Source organism: Lygodium microphyllum, chromosome 20 (genome assembly GCF_053477565.2).
Source record: "Lygodium microphyllum isolate KBCC chromosome 20, Lygodium_microphyllum_v1.1.10, whole genome shotgun sequence".
NCBI lineage: Eukaryota > Viridiplantae > Streptophyta > Polypodiopsida > Schizaeales > Lygodiaceae > Lygodium > Lygodium microphyllum.
In genome coordinates this window covers 126,562,887-126,581,438 of record NC_141154.1, presented here as the reverse complement: position 1 = coordinate 126,581,438, position 18,552 = coordinate 126,562,887, and the positions used below count along the sequence as shown (strand labels likewise).

Sequence of the window (18,552 nt, the reverse complement as noted above, 5' to 3'; positions counted from 1 at the left end):
GACGGCTGAAATCAAAAGCTTACATGACAATGCATCAACCACAACATTCTTTTCACCATTAATATATACAATCTGAAAATGAAACATAGAGAAAAAGTTTCCCCATCTCGTATGCTTCTCAGATATCTTTGTCTGCATCAAAAAGTACCTCAGAGTTTGATGGTTTGTCTCCATTGTAAAGTCAACCCCTAACAAGTAATGTTTCCATGTAGACAACGCATGAATTACATCCAAGAGCTCTTTCTCATAGACTTCCAAATTCCTCTTTGCACCGTAAAGAAGACGGCTCTTATAAGCCACAACTCAGCTATCCTATATTAAAACAACCCCAATGTTGTTTCCATGTGTCGCACTGAACAACAAATGACTTTCTTAGATCAGGCAACACAAGCACACGATCTAAAGTCATCCTTTTCTTTAACTTATTGAATGCTGAAATGTCCATTGTTGTCCATCTAAATGGCACATTCTTATTCTACAAAGCATACAATAGAGAAGTAATTTCAACAAACCCGAATACATACTTCCTATACTTTTCTAGTCATTAATGACCAGCCTATGCTTACACAGCTCATTGGATACAATGTCCAAATGCTTTCTATGCTCTGTCTCATTCTTTGATAAACAATCATGTCATCGAAGAAAGTGCCCACAAATCCTCTATGTAGCCTAAAGATGCGATCCATCATCCAATTAAAAGTGACAAGAGAATTCGTAAGTCCAAAAGGCATGACAAGAAACTCATATAACCCAATAGATGTCTTGAAAGCTCTCTTAGATACATCCTCCGATCAAATGCGTATCCAATGATACCCACTTTTTAAATCTATACGACTGAATATGGCTGCCCTCTACAATCTATACATAACATCATCGATCCGAGGAATCAAAAACTAATTCTTTATCGTGATTTTGTTCAAAGCACAACAGTCAATGTGCATACGCCATAAACCATCCTTTTTCTACACCAAAAGTACTGGAGAACAAAAAGGAGATGAGCTAGGGTGAATCAACCCTTTTTCTAATAGCTCGTTCGCTTGACTCATAATCTCCTCTTGCTAGGCTGCACTAACTCTGTAGGATGGCTTATTTGTTAGCAAATTAGTCAGCTCAAGTGTGAGTCTGTGCTGCAGAGGCTATGGCATTTCATGTAGTATTTTTCTGGAATTTTTTTGGCGCCCTTTTTAGGGTTGGGGAGCATTTAATGCTAGTCGACCAGCATTAAATATTGGCCGACTGCATTTATTGCTCCCCCCATTTTATGCCTATATATTGTTGGGCTCCTCCTCCTCTTTACGTACTTCAGTCATTACTTGTGGATTCTTCAAGGGAGAGAGAAGCCATTGCCAAGGTGCCCACACAGTCAGTGATTCATTGTTGTATATTGCTGTCTCGTGTTCGATATAGATTCCGTTTCCTGAGCATACATTTGAGTTCTCATCTGTATTTGTGTTCACTCATTCATTCTTTCTCTTGTCTTGTGTTTCAGCAATTTATTTCAGCATGTTGTTTATGCTTCCATTGCTGCATCACTTCTGACATGGTATCAAATTTCAGGACTTATATTTCTGCTGTGTTTTCTTGCTAATTTCAGGACTGTTTTCCCTCTTGCTGATCAAGTAGTTACTGCTCCAATTAGGCGACCAGTTTTGCCTGCGTTTTTTGCTGACCTCTACATCTATACAGCCTGCGCATCCATTTCAGCCTGCGTTTTGGTGTTTCTACATCTCCTCCTGACTGGGCGCTTACATCATCAGGCCGTTTTTGCTGTTTTTGACAGTTTTTGACTAATTTCTTAACTTTTTACAGCAGCTTTTGTCTTATTTTGATCAGATTTTGGGTTATACTGCATGTGAACTCTTGCTTTTTGCATTTTGTGATCGTGGTTTGGCTGTGTTCCCTCTCTCAATCCCTTATTTTCTCTACTTCTTTTCTAAATCCTCTCTAGATGGCTCCTCCATGCACATCCACTGATGACAAGCTCCATGGACCTGATTATTACACGTGGGGTGTGATGATGAAGGCTTGGTTTATTCAGAAGCGGTTATGGTACGCAGTTGGCGGAGTTATGGCACGTCCTCGACAACCTTCTCCTGTTCCACCTAATTTTGATGAAGATACCATAAGGAGGCAATGCTTACATGGGATTCGGATGATGCCCGTGCTTATTCGGCATTACTTCGATGTATTTCCAAAGAAGTCTAACCGGCGGTCACCTCCTGTACAACAGCTTCAGACGTATGGTCGAAATTATAGTTGATATACGAGGCTCCTTCCACCATGAGGGCCATTACTCTCTATGGCCAGCTCCAGCAATTGAAGTCTAAATCCCAAGATACGATTCAATCCTTCCTACTTCGTGTTACCCAACTCCACGACCAGCTTTGCACTATGAAATCCACCCTATCGGAGGCACATCTAGTTGGTACGGTACTCTACAAGCTTCCTTGGGAGTTTGATGGAGTGGCAAATGCTTTACGGGCACAAACATCTACGACTCCTATCAGTTTTCTTCACATGTCCTCCATGCTACTTGAGCATGAGGCTACTTCGTGACCACAGGGGAGGCTTTCATCACATTATGGAGGTTCAAGTGAGGCTCTTGCAGCTTCCAAGAGGGGTTCGAAGATGAAGAAGTCGAAGGCCCAATGTTACCACTGCAGCAAGAAGGGTCATTCAAGGAAGGACTGCAAAGAGTTAGCAACTTCCAGGAAGAAACAGGAGTAGAATATGAAGCGGAATGTGGACTCCTCCAACGAGTCATCCTCTACCTCACATTCCGGTACGATCCTCCAACCAAGGCGAAGTCCAAGGCACAACAGGGATCCTCTTCTTCGGATCATGGGAAAGGCTTGGTGGACCCTTCCTTAGATGCTTTCTAGTGGTGGTAATGAGGACATCCCTCCGACTCTCCAGTGCCAAAGAGAGAGTGTGAGAGGGTGGTGAGATAGGGCAGTCTTGCCTCATCTATATGTCTATACAGATGCACAGGATCTAGAGAGGGACATCCCTAATGCATCAACCGACGTCTGGCAAGGACAAATCCTGGAGCTAGGATTGACATCCAAGTTCATGATGGGCTGGTCACTTGAGAGAGAGCAGGAGGCTTTCGTCTGGAACTCACATGAGACACTTTGGCAGTTTTGGCCGAAGGTGGGGATTACATGGTCACATGTTCAGAGACATGTTTGGCACATTGGTCTTGTATGTCTTAAGTGACATAGGTGACATAACATAGAGAGCTGCTATGATTCTTCTCTATTTTCAAGTGGTGTTGTTATGATCGACATCAAAGTCAGATACTCTCCGAGGCATCTTAGTAGTCGGCTAGCCACTCACTACTTGGATATCCATGGTTTTTCTGGTGGTTCTATGTTGTCTAGTTCATGATTTCCCATCATTGTACTATTCTATTATATTAGATCACCCCTGATCAGAGAGAGGATGTTAGCAGATTAGTCAGCTCAAGTATGAGTCTGTGCTGCAGAGGCTGTGACATTTCATGTAGTATTTTTCTGGCATTTTTCTGGTGCCCTTTTTAGGGCTAGGGAGTATTTAATGCTGGACGACTGCATTTATTGCTCCCCCCATTTTATGCCTACATATTGCTATGCTCCTCCTCCTCTTTGCGTACTTCAGTCATCACTTGTAGAGGAGCCGGTGCCAGGGTGCCCACATAGCCAGTGATTCACTGTTCTATACTGTTGTCTCGTGTTCGATATGGATTCTGTTTCCCGAGCATACATTTGAGTTCTCATCTGCATTTGTGTTCACTCACTCATTCTTTCTCGTCTTGTGTTTCAGCAGTTTATTTCAACATGTTGTTTATGCTTCTATTGTTGCATCACTTCTCACATTATTAGGTGGGCTACTTCTAGGGATAAGATCTATGCTATGCTCTTTAAGCCTTTTAGTCGATAGCTCCCCTAGAAGGTGATGGAGAGAAGCAATCAACATATGTTTTCAAAAATGAAATGCGATCCCTCTCTAACTTTGACATGTTTCCAATATTTTCATTGTCAATCTTATCCTTAGTAAAAAATCAAATACGCTGAAAGGTGATTTCTCATTACTTTAGATATAGCAACAGCCAATACAACAAGAATAAATTCCCCTTTCAACTTTACATCGTGTATGGATCTTGTCCTTATGCTAAATAGTGATCACTTTGACATGTGAATCAATCACTACATGCATACGATGGCACCACAGCATACCAAGCAAAAGTGGAGCAATAAAGAACTCTTTGTTGTCCACATATCCCTAAATGTGCAACTGAAACTTTTCAATGAGCGGTGTGATAGGCTTTGCATGGTGCTTGCATACCATTTCAACTTCCCCATGAGTCCCATCTCATCCTCTGATGCCTAGACAGGCTACCATGTCTGTAGAGATAAAGTTGGCTTGTGCACTATTTTCAAAGAATATTAATGCAAGTTGGTCTCAGAGTTTACCCCATGCTCAACATAACTCAATGGCATCACCATTGGGCTGATCACTAACAAAGTTGGGCACCAATCCCATTAATTCTGCCCCATACTCAGTATAATTCACTGGCCTTATCATTGGGTTGATCGCTAACAATGTTAGGCACCAATCCCACTAATCTTTTGGGCTTCTTTTCCTTAGGATCTCCCTGATTTTGTGATTTTCCAACTTGCTACCTACCGAGACAGTCCTTTGCAATGTGACCCTCTTGTTCACAAATGAAGTATTTATTTGCAACCATTAAACCCCTATGCCATGCCAAATATTTCCAACCCTTTTTTTGCTGTTTTGACCTCTTTTCAAGCTGATGTTCAGATCTGCCCCATTTCTCAAGCTTTTACAACTTTTTATTCCGTGTCTCCCCACTCTCTTGGAAGCCCGATTCCTTCCCACACAACAAAGCATAAGCTGTGGCAATAGTCTCTATGAGCTAAGACATGCTAGACATGGTGAATTTTATGTTAAAATCATTGTTCCTTTGGGCAGCCCACATACATACTTTTCCACTTGCTCGTGAAGGGGTACCAGATGATAAGAAGTGATGGACAACAATGCATCCCAAAACTTCTTATTGTACTACCCTAAATTCTTGCATTCCTTTGCATCAAGCTTATTCCAAGCCGTCATGGTGTCTACCTTAAAAGTGCTTGTCAACCAATTCAATGCAAACATTTCCTTAAATTGTACCCATGTTGACGATGCTCTTCCTTGCATCAAGAGTGTGGACACTGCAATGCATTCCCCTTCAAGAAAGTGGTTGTCTTCTGAATCTTAGAGGATTCAGTGAGGTTTCCACTTGAATAGGCTACATCAAACTATTGAATGAAAGTCTAAGCTTTCAACCTATATTGTGCACCACTGAAGGACTCAAACTTCACTTGAAGCATTTGTATGACCAACACTCATTCCTTGAGCCCCATAAATGTTCGAGGGTGCAAATGCATTACCAAACATGCCACTTTGTGCCTCAGGCATCAAATCAATGCTACCATACATAGGATTATGCACATTTCCAGCCATACCCAAATACATTTGGCCTTGCACACCATCCATTGGCTGTTGCATACCATAGAGAGTTGTGCCATACATTTCCATATGCCAACCTTGTCCAACCATTGCATGAAAAATCATGCTATCACCAAAGTATCTTGGCTGCCCCAACATTGCGTGCATGCCTTCTGTCCAAAATCCATTGGATTGGCACTTCCATGATGGCCTTGCATTTGCACACATTGCCTCATATGTACCAATTGTTTTTCTTCGTTGGCCTCTTTGAGAACTTTATGTAAAGGCTTTGGCACTATCTTCGATACATCTTGCTATCCCGAAGGTGTAGAAGATGACTTCTTCTTCTTGCCCTTACTGTCCTTCCAAGGAGCATTCAAAAATTGAACAAACTGAGGATCCTTTGCCAATTCAACAAAGAGATTTGTTGTTGTCCTCATCCGATTCTTGAATTGGTCATCAAATTCCTCTTCCTCTTTCTGGTCATTAGCCTCATTTTGCCTTGAAGGCCTTGCAGATCGAGCTCCCTTTCACACGCCTTTTATATTCCCAACTTGGGCTTTCCACTCCTCTCAATTTATGGCCTTACTAGGCTTGGTACTCAAGTTGTCTTCACTGAGCAGACCGTTTATATTGAGGATTCTAATATAGAGATTGTTATCACGGCAAATTGGCAAGAGAGTGGGTTTAACAGGCTCCATTCCCCTTCTCTTATGCACGGTCCTCCGAGGCAATTGTCTATTGCTATACCCGTTCTCGCTTGTGCACCATTTTTTCCACAAGTTCCTTCCCATCCCCCACCCTCTCTTTCGGTGGCTCCCTCATTACCCCCATCCCCTTCAGAGGAGACCGATCTTGGTGATATAGCTGTGGATTTCCTGGCCCCTAGTGTTTCGAAGGGGGTTTCCCAAGATCATGAGGAGCTTCTTCATCAAGAGTCTTCATCGACACGCTTCCTCGACATTGGCATTCCTCTTAATAAACCCCAAGATCCGTCTCCTCGACCTTCCGCCACACCCACGATCTAAGAGGAGGTGTTAACAGTCATGTTTGTCATGCCTTGTCATCTCCTACCTATAAGGCTCAGTCTAAGTCAAAAGATGACTTTTGGAGCTTTGATAAGTCTGTCATGTGTTTTTTTTTTTTTTACTCATTCTAGAGTGGTCATCTATGTGCATTTTTATGCATTCCCTCCGATTGTCGAGTTTCAATGTGCTTTTCTTGTGCAGTTTCTATATTTCCCAAGCTGTCCTTGCCTATCAGACATTGTCCATGCCTTCTAGGATTTTTTCTGTGCCACCTATATTTTCTCGCATTTTTACCAACACAACAAGCATTAAATGCTGGTTGGCCAGCTTTCTGGCATCCTTCTGAGGCAAGTCGGCCAGTTTTGGGGATCATTGGTTATTTATAGTCTGCCCCTCTCCACACTTACATTATCATCAATTCATCTTCCTTTCTTCTGGCCAATGCACACTCTATAACTCCACCATCTTTCTCCATCTCCGGTGTTGCCATCATCAGCAGCCTAATCCGGTGCCCTCATTGACGTTGTGGGCTTGTAAATGCCCTACACACTTCATAGAAGGTTCAAACAAGGTAGAAAATCTGCATTCTTCACAACAAATCTGCTCCAAACAGCAAGCTGAATGTGGTGTTCTCTTTGTAGAACACCAAGTCCTCACATTGGCAATGATAACATGTAAGAGTGCACAACAGAAGAGTAAACACAAACAGGGACAAAGAAGGGAAGAGAAAGATTGCAATGAAAAAAGCAAATCTACATTGAACTCCAAGAGATACAAAATATGAAGAGGACTATCCCTACACACAACCCAAGGTGTCAATGAGGGCAGATGATGGCAGAAGGCAGCACCAAAATGTGAAGAGGACTATCCCTACACACAACCCAAGGTGTCAATGAAGAGATACAAAATATGAAGAGGACTATCCCTACACACAACCCAAGGTGTCAATGAGGGCAGATGATGGCAGAAGGCAGCACCAAAATATGGAGGAGAATCCCTAATATCAAAGCGTGCTAGAACATGCAAAAGAAATGAATGTTCAATCAACTAAGAGGCAAGCTATACATAGCTAGAAATGCCAAAAACTAGCCGACTTTATCTAGAGGGAGCCATAAATGCTGGCTGGCTGCAATAGAATAATGGGAAAAACATTGTCATCATCATAAATGTTGATCACCTTACCCCGAGACATCCCACCCCACATGTATGTATCCTTGGCTTTCTTACGAAGGATAAGAGCCTTCTACTTATTTGCAAGTGATCCAACACTTGGTCATGTTGCTATTAGACTTTTGAAGGAGGTGATCCAATTGTCTTTGAGATGAGAGAACATTAAGTCAACCCATTACCCCATCTTTATGAAAAGCTTGAATTTCATGACAATTAGTAGAATTGTATTCCTCATGAAAGCTACCCTTGTGCATTGTAAATCTCTTTAACACTACCAAATAGAGATCTTCTCTATAATCCCCAAACTAATTGCCCTTTTAATGATGGAGCTCAATAGAGAAGCCATGAAACTTAATAGCCACCATTGAACTAGTACAAATGCCCCTCCTCCCCACTTGCTTCAACTAAGTCAAGTGCTAAGAATTGTAAGAGGTATGCAACTGAGTCAGGTGCCAAGAATTGTGAGAGGTCTCCTAATAAAGTCCCTTTGCTTGAGAGGTCAATTTCATACAAGGGTGGCAAGCCATAGGGCCTAGCCAACTATCAGAGTGCAGCAATGAGGAAGCGGACATCGACTGAGAGAGAGTGAACACACACACACACAGAGAGAGAAGGAGACAATGTAAACGCAGAAAATCTACAATGTAGTATGCTACATAAGAGTACAAAAATATACACAAGGGCACATGAAATATCTGCGTGTGTCTCCGACTTGATGACCTCGATCTCCATCAGCCCAAGCATAACCTATCTTAGCCAACAAATCTCAAGATCAGAATGTGAATTATGGAGTGTGCCACAAACTGGCTATAAATAGCCAAAAAATAGGAAATACCCGCACCACGTCGGCTGCATTAAATGCAACCAACTACAGACAGGTAAACTGTCCAACTGCACTGCTGGCGTGGCACCTACTGGCATGTCCTCTGTCATACTATGCTGATGTGGCACTGCCGTACTCTGTTGACGTGTTTGATTGCCTGTCCAGGGGATAACTCTACCTCTAACACCCCCTCTCACATCCTGGACAAGGCATCAAGCTAAGGAATCTGGAATGCTGACGAAGTAAAGCCTGGGGAAGCGCCTTCATGAACAAATCTGCAAGATTATCCTCCGTCTTGCAATACTCCACATCAATGGTCCCATCCAGAGGGTTCTCCCGAATAAAGTGATATTGGAGCTCAACATGCTTCGTTCGGGCATGGAATACAAGATTCCACACCAAGGCAATGCAACTCTCATTGTCACACTGCAAAAGAGTAGGACAAGTCTGGGGGCAACCAAGCTCCTCCAACAATCTCCAAAGCCACACAACCTCACATGTGGTGGAAGACGCAGCTCGATACTCCACCTCAGTAGAAGAAAGGGCTACCGTGGGCTACTTCTTGCTACTCCAAGAGATAACACCTGTACCCAAGGTAAAACAGTAGCTGTAGTAGACCATCGGTGGTCCACATCGCCGAGTCACTCCAACGTGCAAGAACAAGATCTGAAGCATCTGTACTTACTGAATAAGAAATCCCTAAGTCAGAGGTCCCCCTCAAATACAGAAGAATCCTCAGGGCAGCTTGCCAATGCACCTCTTTGGGTTCACTCATGAACCCCGCCAAAAAACCCACAGCAAAACCAAGATCAAAACGAGTGTTGAGAAGCCAAATCAAGGATCCAATCAACTGACGGTAGCGGGAAGCATCCGTCACGAGAGAATTTGAGTGTGAAGTGGCCTTCCACTTCAGATCCATAGGAGTAGAAATGGGCCGACAAGTCTCCATCTCAAAAGTCACCAAGAGCTCCTGAATGTATCTCTGTAGAGAGATGAAAATCCCCCTCTGAGGTTGATAAATCTCGTGACCCAAGAAAAAATGAAGAAGCCCCAAAAATCCATCACCTCGAACATCTGATGTAAACCTGGCTTGGTCTCACGGACCTTCTGTGCATGATCCCCTGTCAAAATCAAATCACCAACATACAACACAAACAACACACGACCAACCTCGGGAGTGTGCGCATAGAGCTGCGGATCGGCCGTGGAGCGCCGATATCCCAACTTCGACTGAAGAAACAAGTAAATCTTCTCGTTCCATGCACACGGAGCTTGCTTGAGGCCATACAAGGCCTTCTTCAACCTGTAAACTTTCCCATCCGAGGATCCAAACCCAGGAGCCTGCTCAACATAGATCTTCTCCTGTAAGTCACCATTGAGAAAGACCGACTTCACATCCAACTGATAGATATGTTAGTAGATTAGTCAGCTCATGGTTGAGTCTGGACTTGTGGTTCAATAGGTTGGACACATAGATTATTTAGGCATTTTATTTGTCATTATTTATTGTGGATTGGCATTATTTGCAACCAGCCGGCCAGCATTTAATGTTGGCCGACCAGTCATATTTTAGACATTTATTTGGCCTATATATTGTATGGATCCCTCCTCCACATTCTCATTCATTTAGACATTCATTCATCACTTATCACTTCCTGGAGAGAGGGAGTAGGTGCCAGTGCCTCCACAGCCGGTGACTCGCATTGTATCTGTACTGTCTCATGTCTTGGTATATGGATTCCATTTTCCAAGCATACATCTGAGTTCTCATCTGTATTGTGATCTCTTTTTTTTCTTTTGTCTTGTGTTCAGCGGTTTATTTCAGCACATGTTTATGCTTCCACTGCTACACCACTTCTAACATGGTATCAGATTTCAGGATTTGTGTTTTTGTTGTGTTTTATTGCTGATTTCAGGACTATTTTCCCCTTTGCTGATCAGGTGGCTGCTGCTCTAATCAAGCGACCTGTTTTGCCTGCGTTTTTTGCTGACATCAGCATTCGTACAACCTGCACATCCATTTGTACCTATGTTTTCCTTATCAGGCTGCTGGCGACAGTTCCCTACACCTGTTTATGCAATGTGCAGCCTGCGTTTTGCTGTTTTCAGCACTCTTTTGGGCTGGGCAACTGGCAGAACAAGCCGTTTTTTGCTGTTTCTGGCAGTTTTGAACTAATTTTTAAACTTTATGCAGCAGATTTTGGCTTATTTTGATCAGATTTTGGGTTATATTGTATGTGAAATCTTGCTTTTTGCAGTCTGTGCTCGTGGTTTGGCTGTGTTCCCTCTCCAAATACCTTCTCTTCTCCACTTCTCTTCTAAATCCTCTATAGATGGCTGCTCCATGCACATCCACTGATGATACACTATATGGAGATTCATGTGAGACTCTTGCAGCTTTAGAGAGGAGTTCCAAGATGAAGAAGTCAAAGGCCCAATGTTGCCACTGTGGCAAGCAAGGTCATTTAAGGGAGGACTGCAAAGAGTTAGCGGCTTCCAGGAAGAACAAGGAGCAGAAGCCGAAGCGGGATGTGGACTCCTCCGACGAGTCATCATCTGCCTCAAATTCCAATTCGGATCCTCTAGCCAAGGTGAAGTCCAAGGCGCGGAAGGAATCTTCTTCTTCGGATCGTGGGAAGGGCTTACTGGCCCCTTCCTCAGATGCTTTCTAGTGGTGGTGATGCAGTCATCCCTCACAACTCGCCAATGCCGAAGAGGGAGTGTGAGAGGATGGTGAGATGGGGCAGCCGTGTCTCATCTATATTGCTATACAGATACACAAGATCCAGAGAGGGACATCCCTGACGCATCGACCGAAGTCTGGCAGGTACAAATCCTAGAGCTGGGATTGACATCCAGGTTCATGATGGACTGGTTACTTGGCAGAGAGTGGGTGGCTTTCGTCTAGAGCTCACATGAGGGGACACTTTGGCGGTCTAGTCAAAGACAGGTAATCCATGGTCATTTCTGTACTACGGCATTGGTGACAGGATGGTCACGTATGCTATATCAAAGGCATTGTTGACAGACATTGACAACTGCTATGATCTTCTCTATCTTCAAGAGTTGGTACGATCAACATCAACATCAGATTCTCTCCGAGGCACCTTGGTGGTGGCTTGCGCACCCACTACTTGGGTACCCATGGTTCTACTCTGGTGGACATTGTTCTATGTACTATGATGCGACATTATCATTGTATATTGTACTGTCTCAAATCACCCATGATCTGAGAGAGGGTGTTAGCAGATTAGTTAGCTCATGGTTGAGTCTGGACTTGTGGTTCAGCAGGCTGGGCACATAGATTATTTAGGCATTTTATTTGTCATTATTTATTGTGGATTGGCATTATTTGCAACCAGACGGCCACCATTTAATGCTAGTCGACCAGTCATATCTTAGGCATTTATTTGGCCTATATATTGTCTGGCTCCTTCCTCCACGTTCTCATTCGTTCATTCATTCATCACTTGTCAGTTCCTCGAGAGAGGGAGTAGGTGCTAGTGCCTCCACAGCCGGTGACTCACATTGTATCTGTGCTATCTCATGTCTTGGTATATGGATTCCATTTCCCGAGCATACATTTGAGTTCTCAGCTGTATTGTGTTCTCTCTTTCTTTTCTTTTGTCTTGTGTTCAGCAATTTATTTCAGCACATGTTTATGCTTCCATTGCTGCACCACTTCTGACAAGATAGGCCGTCTTCTATGGCCAGCCAAGGCAAGAACAGCCCGAATGGTCGCCATACGAGCAGTGGGGGTAAAAGTATCATGGAAGTCAATGCCTAGGCACTAAGCAAAATCTTTAGCAACAAGGCGAGCCTTGTGCTTGTCTAAAGACCCATCGCTAAGATACTTGGTCTTGAAGACCCACTTGACACCAATCACATTCTTGTGAGAGGGACGAGGCACAAGAGACCAAGTGCCATTCCTCTCAATAGCCTCCAACTCGGTTTCCATAGCCTTTCGCCAATGATCAGACTGCAAAGCCTCCTTCATTGAAGTGGGCTCTCGATCCTGTATAACACGGGTCATCAAACAATAGTTAGAGCAAACAAGCTCCGTAGAATTCCTGGTTCCTCTGTTACCTCCGCGGTCCATCCTGCGGTTCCCACTCCTCAGGGACCCCCTCAATCCCTGAATCTCGGAGTGTCATGAACCCAACAAGGAGGAGGACAACCTCTCCCCGTCATTCTCCATCTGCTGAAGACTCGGGTACATCCACCGGCGGAAGCTCCTCGGGGGCGGTCGGTGGAAGAGAAGACTTGGAATCAGAAGAAGAATCTCCATCAAGAGACTCGAGCCCCAAAGGAACTGTCTCGGAAGCCCAACTCTCCCCTGGATCTCCAAGGACAGGGTGCTCCTCACCCCCTTTGTGGCTAGAACTTCCACGAACCGCACATCTCAGCTCGTGTAGACATCCCGCTTGACAAGATCAAATAGACGATAACCTTGGTATTGGGAGCTGTAGCCAACAAAAACCTATCGTCGGGAAGCCACCTCAAACTTGTCACGCTTAGTCTTTGGAATGTGGACATAAGTGTCACACCCAAAGATCCTGAAATAAGAGACATCAGGCTTCGTCCCAAAGTAAGCCTCAAAAGGTGTCATCCTGTCAACGACCGAAGTGGGAGATCGATTGAGGATGTGAACTACGGTAACCACTGTCTTGGCCCACACAAACTGAGGTGTCTGTCAATGCTCCATCATGGTGCGCGCCATCTCGATCACATTGCGATTCTTCCGCTCCAAAACGTCATTCTCTTGAGGAGTGTTGGTGTTAGCAAACTCCTGGCAAATGCCCCTATCTGCACAAAAACAAGCAAACTCATTAGACACAAATTCACCGCCCTTGTCTGAACGCAAGGTCTTCAGTCGCTGGCCAGATTGGTTCTCCTCAAAGAGAAGCCAATCCTTGAAGTGAGAGAAAGCCTCCGACTTCAAAGTCAAGAAATAGGCCCATGTCATTCTACTCTAGTCATCTACAATCAACATGAAGTACAAGCTCCCCTTCAGGAACTCGGTCCTCATCAAGCCACAAAGATCCGTAGATACAAGCTCCATGGGTACAATAGACCACCTCGAAGCTTTGTCGGGAATCGCATCCCGATGCAATTTCCCACAAATGCAGGAGACACATGGATGATGGCGCACCACTATATCCGGTAAACCTTGGACAAACGATCCTCGTGTCGCCTTCCAAAGGTACTCATAGTTCAAGTGGCCAAACCAAGCATGCCATAGCTCAGACCATGTCTAAGAGGTAAGAAGAAGAGAGGTAAGAGCTGTAGAAGACTTCAATTTATAGATGACATCCTCCTCATACCCTGCAGAGAGAACCTTCCTCGATCCACGATCAAGGACTCAATCAGTATCACTGTCAAACACCAAGAGGCCAAGAGAACAAATCTTATGGACCGAAAGCAAATGATACCCCAAGCTTGCCACATGCAATACCTCGGAAGTGTGGGTATCACCACGTCCATCTAGAATAAACTGTATCTCGCCCCACGCAGCAATAGACACAGAAGAGCTGTCTCCAATGAGAATCTACCCACGCGAAGATCGCAAATGGACAACACCATCGGGGGAACGAGTCGTGTGCCGTGAGGCACCACTGTCCCCCATGATCCACTCTCGAGTCTAGAGAGCCATCATCGCAGCATCAGAAGTCTTCGGTATAGAGTCCTCAATGACCGCTAAATGTAGAAAAGCAGCTAATGAGGGTACAGCCACCGCTCCAAAATCCTTCGTGTCCTTCTTCTTAGTGTCCTTGTCTTTGTCGGAGCAATCCTCCTTCCGATGACCAATCTTACCACAAATATGGCAAGTTGATTCCTTCTCGTCCTTCTTGGATTTGTTGTCCTCCTTCTTCTTCTTTTGGTCCTTTCCCTTCTTCTGAGAGGCTTGACCAACCAAAGCCTCCAATTTGAAAGCATTTTGTCCCTTCAACTGTTCCTCTTGGTCCAAGACCATAGGAACCAACTCTTCCCACCGAAGAGTCGACTCCCGCCATTATGCAATAAGAGCGAAATAAAAGATACCGAATCGTGGCGACAACTGGGACAATAAAGTGATCACCATATCTTCGGAGAAAATAGGCTTCCCCACATTTTGAACCTGCATCTAAAGCTGTCGAAGCTTGTTGATGTGTTCCTGAAGCGAAGAAGACTTATTCACGAACAAGGTCCGCATCTGCACCTCCAAAGAAACCCTCTTCATCAGGGTCATCCGGTTGTACATCTGGTCGAGCTCCAACCATATCTCTCGAGCCACAATCAAATGCTCGATGTGAGCTATCACAACTGTAGTGCAAGACAGAAAAAAAAAGAACGAATTCTGGCATTCAGTTTGTCCCAATGAGATTGGGCATTGGTCAACTCCGCACAAGCACTGAAAGAGAGTTTGGACTCATCTAGCACTAAGGGCTGGTTGATCTCCTCCAACACAAGCTCCTTCAAATCATAAGACTCAAGGATGGCCAACATCATCACTTGCCAAATGCGATAATTGTCACCATCAAGCTTCTGATCCGATGGAGGAGTCAGTAGAACAAACACCTCCCTATCGATGATCGCCTAGAACTCCAAATCAACCTCTATAGACATGTTCACCTGCAATGCCTGCACAAACACAAAATCAGCCCCCTCTGACTGTATAAATGCAGCCTGTTAGGGCTGGTTCATCCATTGCCTAAATCTTCTTCACCCACCGGAGGCGATGAAAAGGTAAAATCTGCAGTAGAAGGCCTAAAACACAACCTTCCACCCCTTCGAACAGCAATAACCTGCAGCAAATTCACTAGTTAGACTCCTTTCCCGCACGCCTACGGTACTCGCCCTCGAATCCTAGAAACGCAGCCTTGTGTCGCGCTGAAATCTCCTCTTCGGATAGGTTCAACACTCAGTCAGTCCGTCTTCACCGCTCTGATACCATGTCAGAGTGCAATGATGCGGAAGCGTAGGACATCGACTGAGAGAGAGTGAACATAGAGAGAGAGAGAGAGAAGGAGACAGTGTAAACGCAGAAAATCTGCAGCGTAGTATGTTGTGTAAGAGTGCAAAAATAAACACGGGAGCAAAGGAAATATCTGTGTGTCTCCGACTTGATAACCTCGATCTCCGTCAGCCCAAGCACAGTCTATCTCAGCCAACAGATCTCAAGATCAAAATGTGAATGATGGAGTGTGCCACAAACTAGCTATAAATAGCCAAAAAATAGGAAATACCAGCACCAAGTCGGTTGCATCAAATGCAGCCGACTACAGTAAAAAACCGTCCGACTGCAAGCAATAAACTATCCGACTGCACTGCTGACGTGGCATCTGCTAACATGCCCTCTGCCGTACTGTGCTGACGTGGCACTGCCATACTTTGCTGACGTGTCCGACTACCTATCTTGGGGATATGACTCTACCTCTAACACCAAGTGTGGGATTCAAACCAAGGATCGCTTGAAACTCACCTACATACCCAACCAATTGAGCCAACACTTGTGGGCAATAAACCTTGAAATACCTTTGGGTAAACCAATTTTATATTTGGACCCTTTTGATTCCTTTGTCAAGAAATTGGAAGGGTGTGCACTACTCTATTCATTAGTGCTGTCCTAGTTCTTTGTGAGTGAACTGACATTATATTAATTGAATATTAAGAGTTTACACCATGAACTTTTGGTCAAGGGGTGCCCAACACCCTTGACAACCAATTCAACTATTTGTTCCCTTTCGCTCTTGTAACAGCTAAGGGAAGCTACAACGTAGGTGCCTTTTTACATTATTTTACCGAAGGTGCCTGATCATATTGCCAGTAAGAATGGAACCCCTCACACTTCGGATTCTACACACCACCGAGCTAGTGAGACTTGGCAGCATTGTCCTAATTTTGAAGGGCAATTTCATTGAAACCTTCCTCATACATAAAGAACTCCTTCCTTAAAGAGTAGTACAACCTTCAAATTCTAGACCTAGTTGAAATGGAGCTATATATTGGAGGGGTTTCACACAAAGTATCATTTTGATCTTTAGGAACAATTTGTATTTACATTGTGAGCTGTATTAGAGGGCACTGAATGCACCAAAAAGAACAGAAACAACTCAATAATTTTGAGTTGAGTAGACCTGGCATACCTGACGGTTGAGGAAGGGATCAAGACTTGGCCTTAAGCAGGTTGCTCTCCTTAATCTTCCGGCGGTTGTCGAGCTTGACAAAGCGCTGGAGCTCCGCCAGGGTCATGGCTGCAGGGTCTTTGCGCTCGAGCTCGCTAAGCGCCGGGGGTTTGTTGAGGAGATGGAAGAGCCAAGGGGGGTACTCAGAGTCGGGCTTAATGGTGGGGTCAGTGCCCTCCTTGAGGATGTTGGCGCCGAGGACGACCTTGGCACGGATCTCCTTGTCGACGGTGGGGCCGATGGGGATCTCAGCCTTGGCCTTCTTGCCCTTGGCAGGAGCCCCCTTGCCTCCTTTGCCACCGCCGCCTCCTCCTGCAGCCCGCTGTCTCAAGCTGCCAGCCAGCGCTCTCGCTCGGGCTCCTCCTCCCGACGAAATTAGCCCTGCCAGCAGCCCCATCTCTGTTCCCGAGTTGCGAGGTCGGTTACACACCCAGTTTCATTTATAAGGCGAAGGACTGAATAAAGAATACCAGTTTAACCAGCAGATTTTAGCGTGCGTATTGTGACGCAGCGAGGTTCAGTTCCTAATAAGGCCCGGTTCACACAATGGCGGACGGATGCACGCTTTTTTTGCATTGTGTGTGAATATATGTAACGGACGGCCATACATATCACAATTTCTTGCTTGGATTGTTGGTTTACGTGACAATGTGAAACTCACACGATCTTAGCAGGGGATCAAATCTCACAGCTCCTTTTTTTTCCGAAAAGGTAATGGGCCTTGTCCGACACATTAAGGTCATACATGTATATCTTCGCGCGGAAATCATCTTGACGAATCCTTTTTCAACACATCAGCATCACGAACCTGTACTTATGTAGCCTTCCGCATAGTCTAAACCGGGGCTAAGGCTGAATTCACACCAATGGATTGAGGCGACCCCCCGAGGGGAGGGGATGCACAAGCTCTACTTATTAAATGAACTACTTTACATCCATCATAAGCATGTTGGCTCAATGGCAAGGCACATGATACAGATACAAGTTCATTGGTTCTTTTTTTCTTAATGCAAATGTCACGCTTGGTTTTGAGTCGAGAACTTGTCACATTTTTCATCCACACATACTTCCCTCGAAGCATGAGCACTTGACTTGTAAGCTCCACGTTCCTTCACGTTTTTGTTGTCTACCCAAGCATGAAGACAATGTTTGTTGTGGTAAGTGTATTAGCACTCATATCTTCCAACAAAAACTTTAATAGAAGTGGCAGACTTTACACGACTAAATGCAACATAAAGCTATCCATGCAAGAATACCAATGTTTTGAGGTACAATCCCACATGCATCAATGTTTAACCTTCGTACTTGTTGATTTTCATCACAAAAGCTAATTGGATGGGAAATTGTGTTCTTCTCATAATGAAAGGAAATCCAGCTGATACTCGAATAAATGAAATTTTAGGTATGGACACAATCTCACCAATGATCATCCCTATAATAATTTTAGCCTTCAATACCTTGCCATGGAATTGTTAGCATACCAATCTAGTCCCATTGCAAGGTTCAAGTTTCTAAGGAGTATCACAAAAGCATTTTTCTTCAATACCAAGCAATGAGAAGGAAACCCACCACGAAGATCAATGGAATTAAGATATTCAGTGGAGTAAAGGAAGGAGTTTGCATCACTCTCACTAATGGGGTCTGGACTATAGAAAAAATGAGAAGCACTTGCAATTGTTCTCATAGCAGCAATGTTCATGAAATCGACATCCTTGTTTCTTGAGGCCAAAATTGCACGACAATTGAAAAATTATGCATAGTCAACCATCAATTGCATGTCCATACAGATATCTAAGATGAGATCCTCCGTGGTAGCACCAGGAAGTGCGAAGGAATCACAACACAATTACTGTCATCCAAGCAATTATGACTA

General features: G+C 44.3%; 1 protein-coding gene across 1 annotated transcript in view; it reads right to left on the bottom strand.

The window, feature by feature from the left end:
- LOC148019362 (uncharacterized) overlaps nt 1–17,122 on the bottom strand; it is a 42,486-nt gene extending 25,364 nt beyond the window's left edge. The window contains exon 1 of the mRNA XM_087661007.1: nt 16,641–17,122. Within this exon, the coding sequence (XP_087517133.1) occupies nt 16,660–17,076 (417 nt within the window). The 5' untranslated portion in view covers nt 17,077–17,122 and the 3' untranslated portion in view covers nt 16,641–16,659. The remainder of the gene's footprint in view (nt 1–16,640) is intronic.
- Between the last annotated feature and the right edge of the window lie 1,430 nt (nt 17,123–18,552).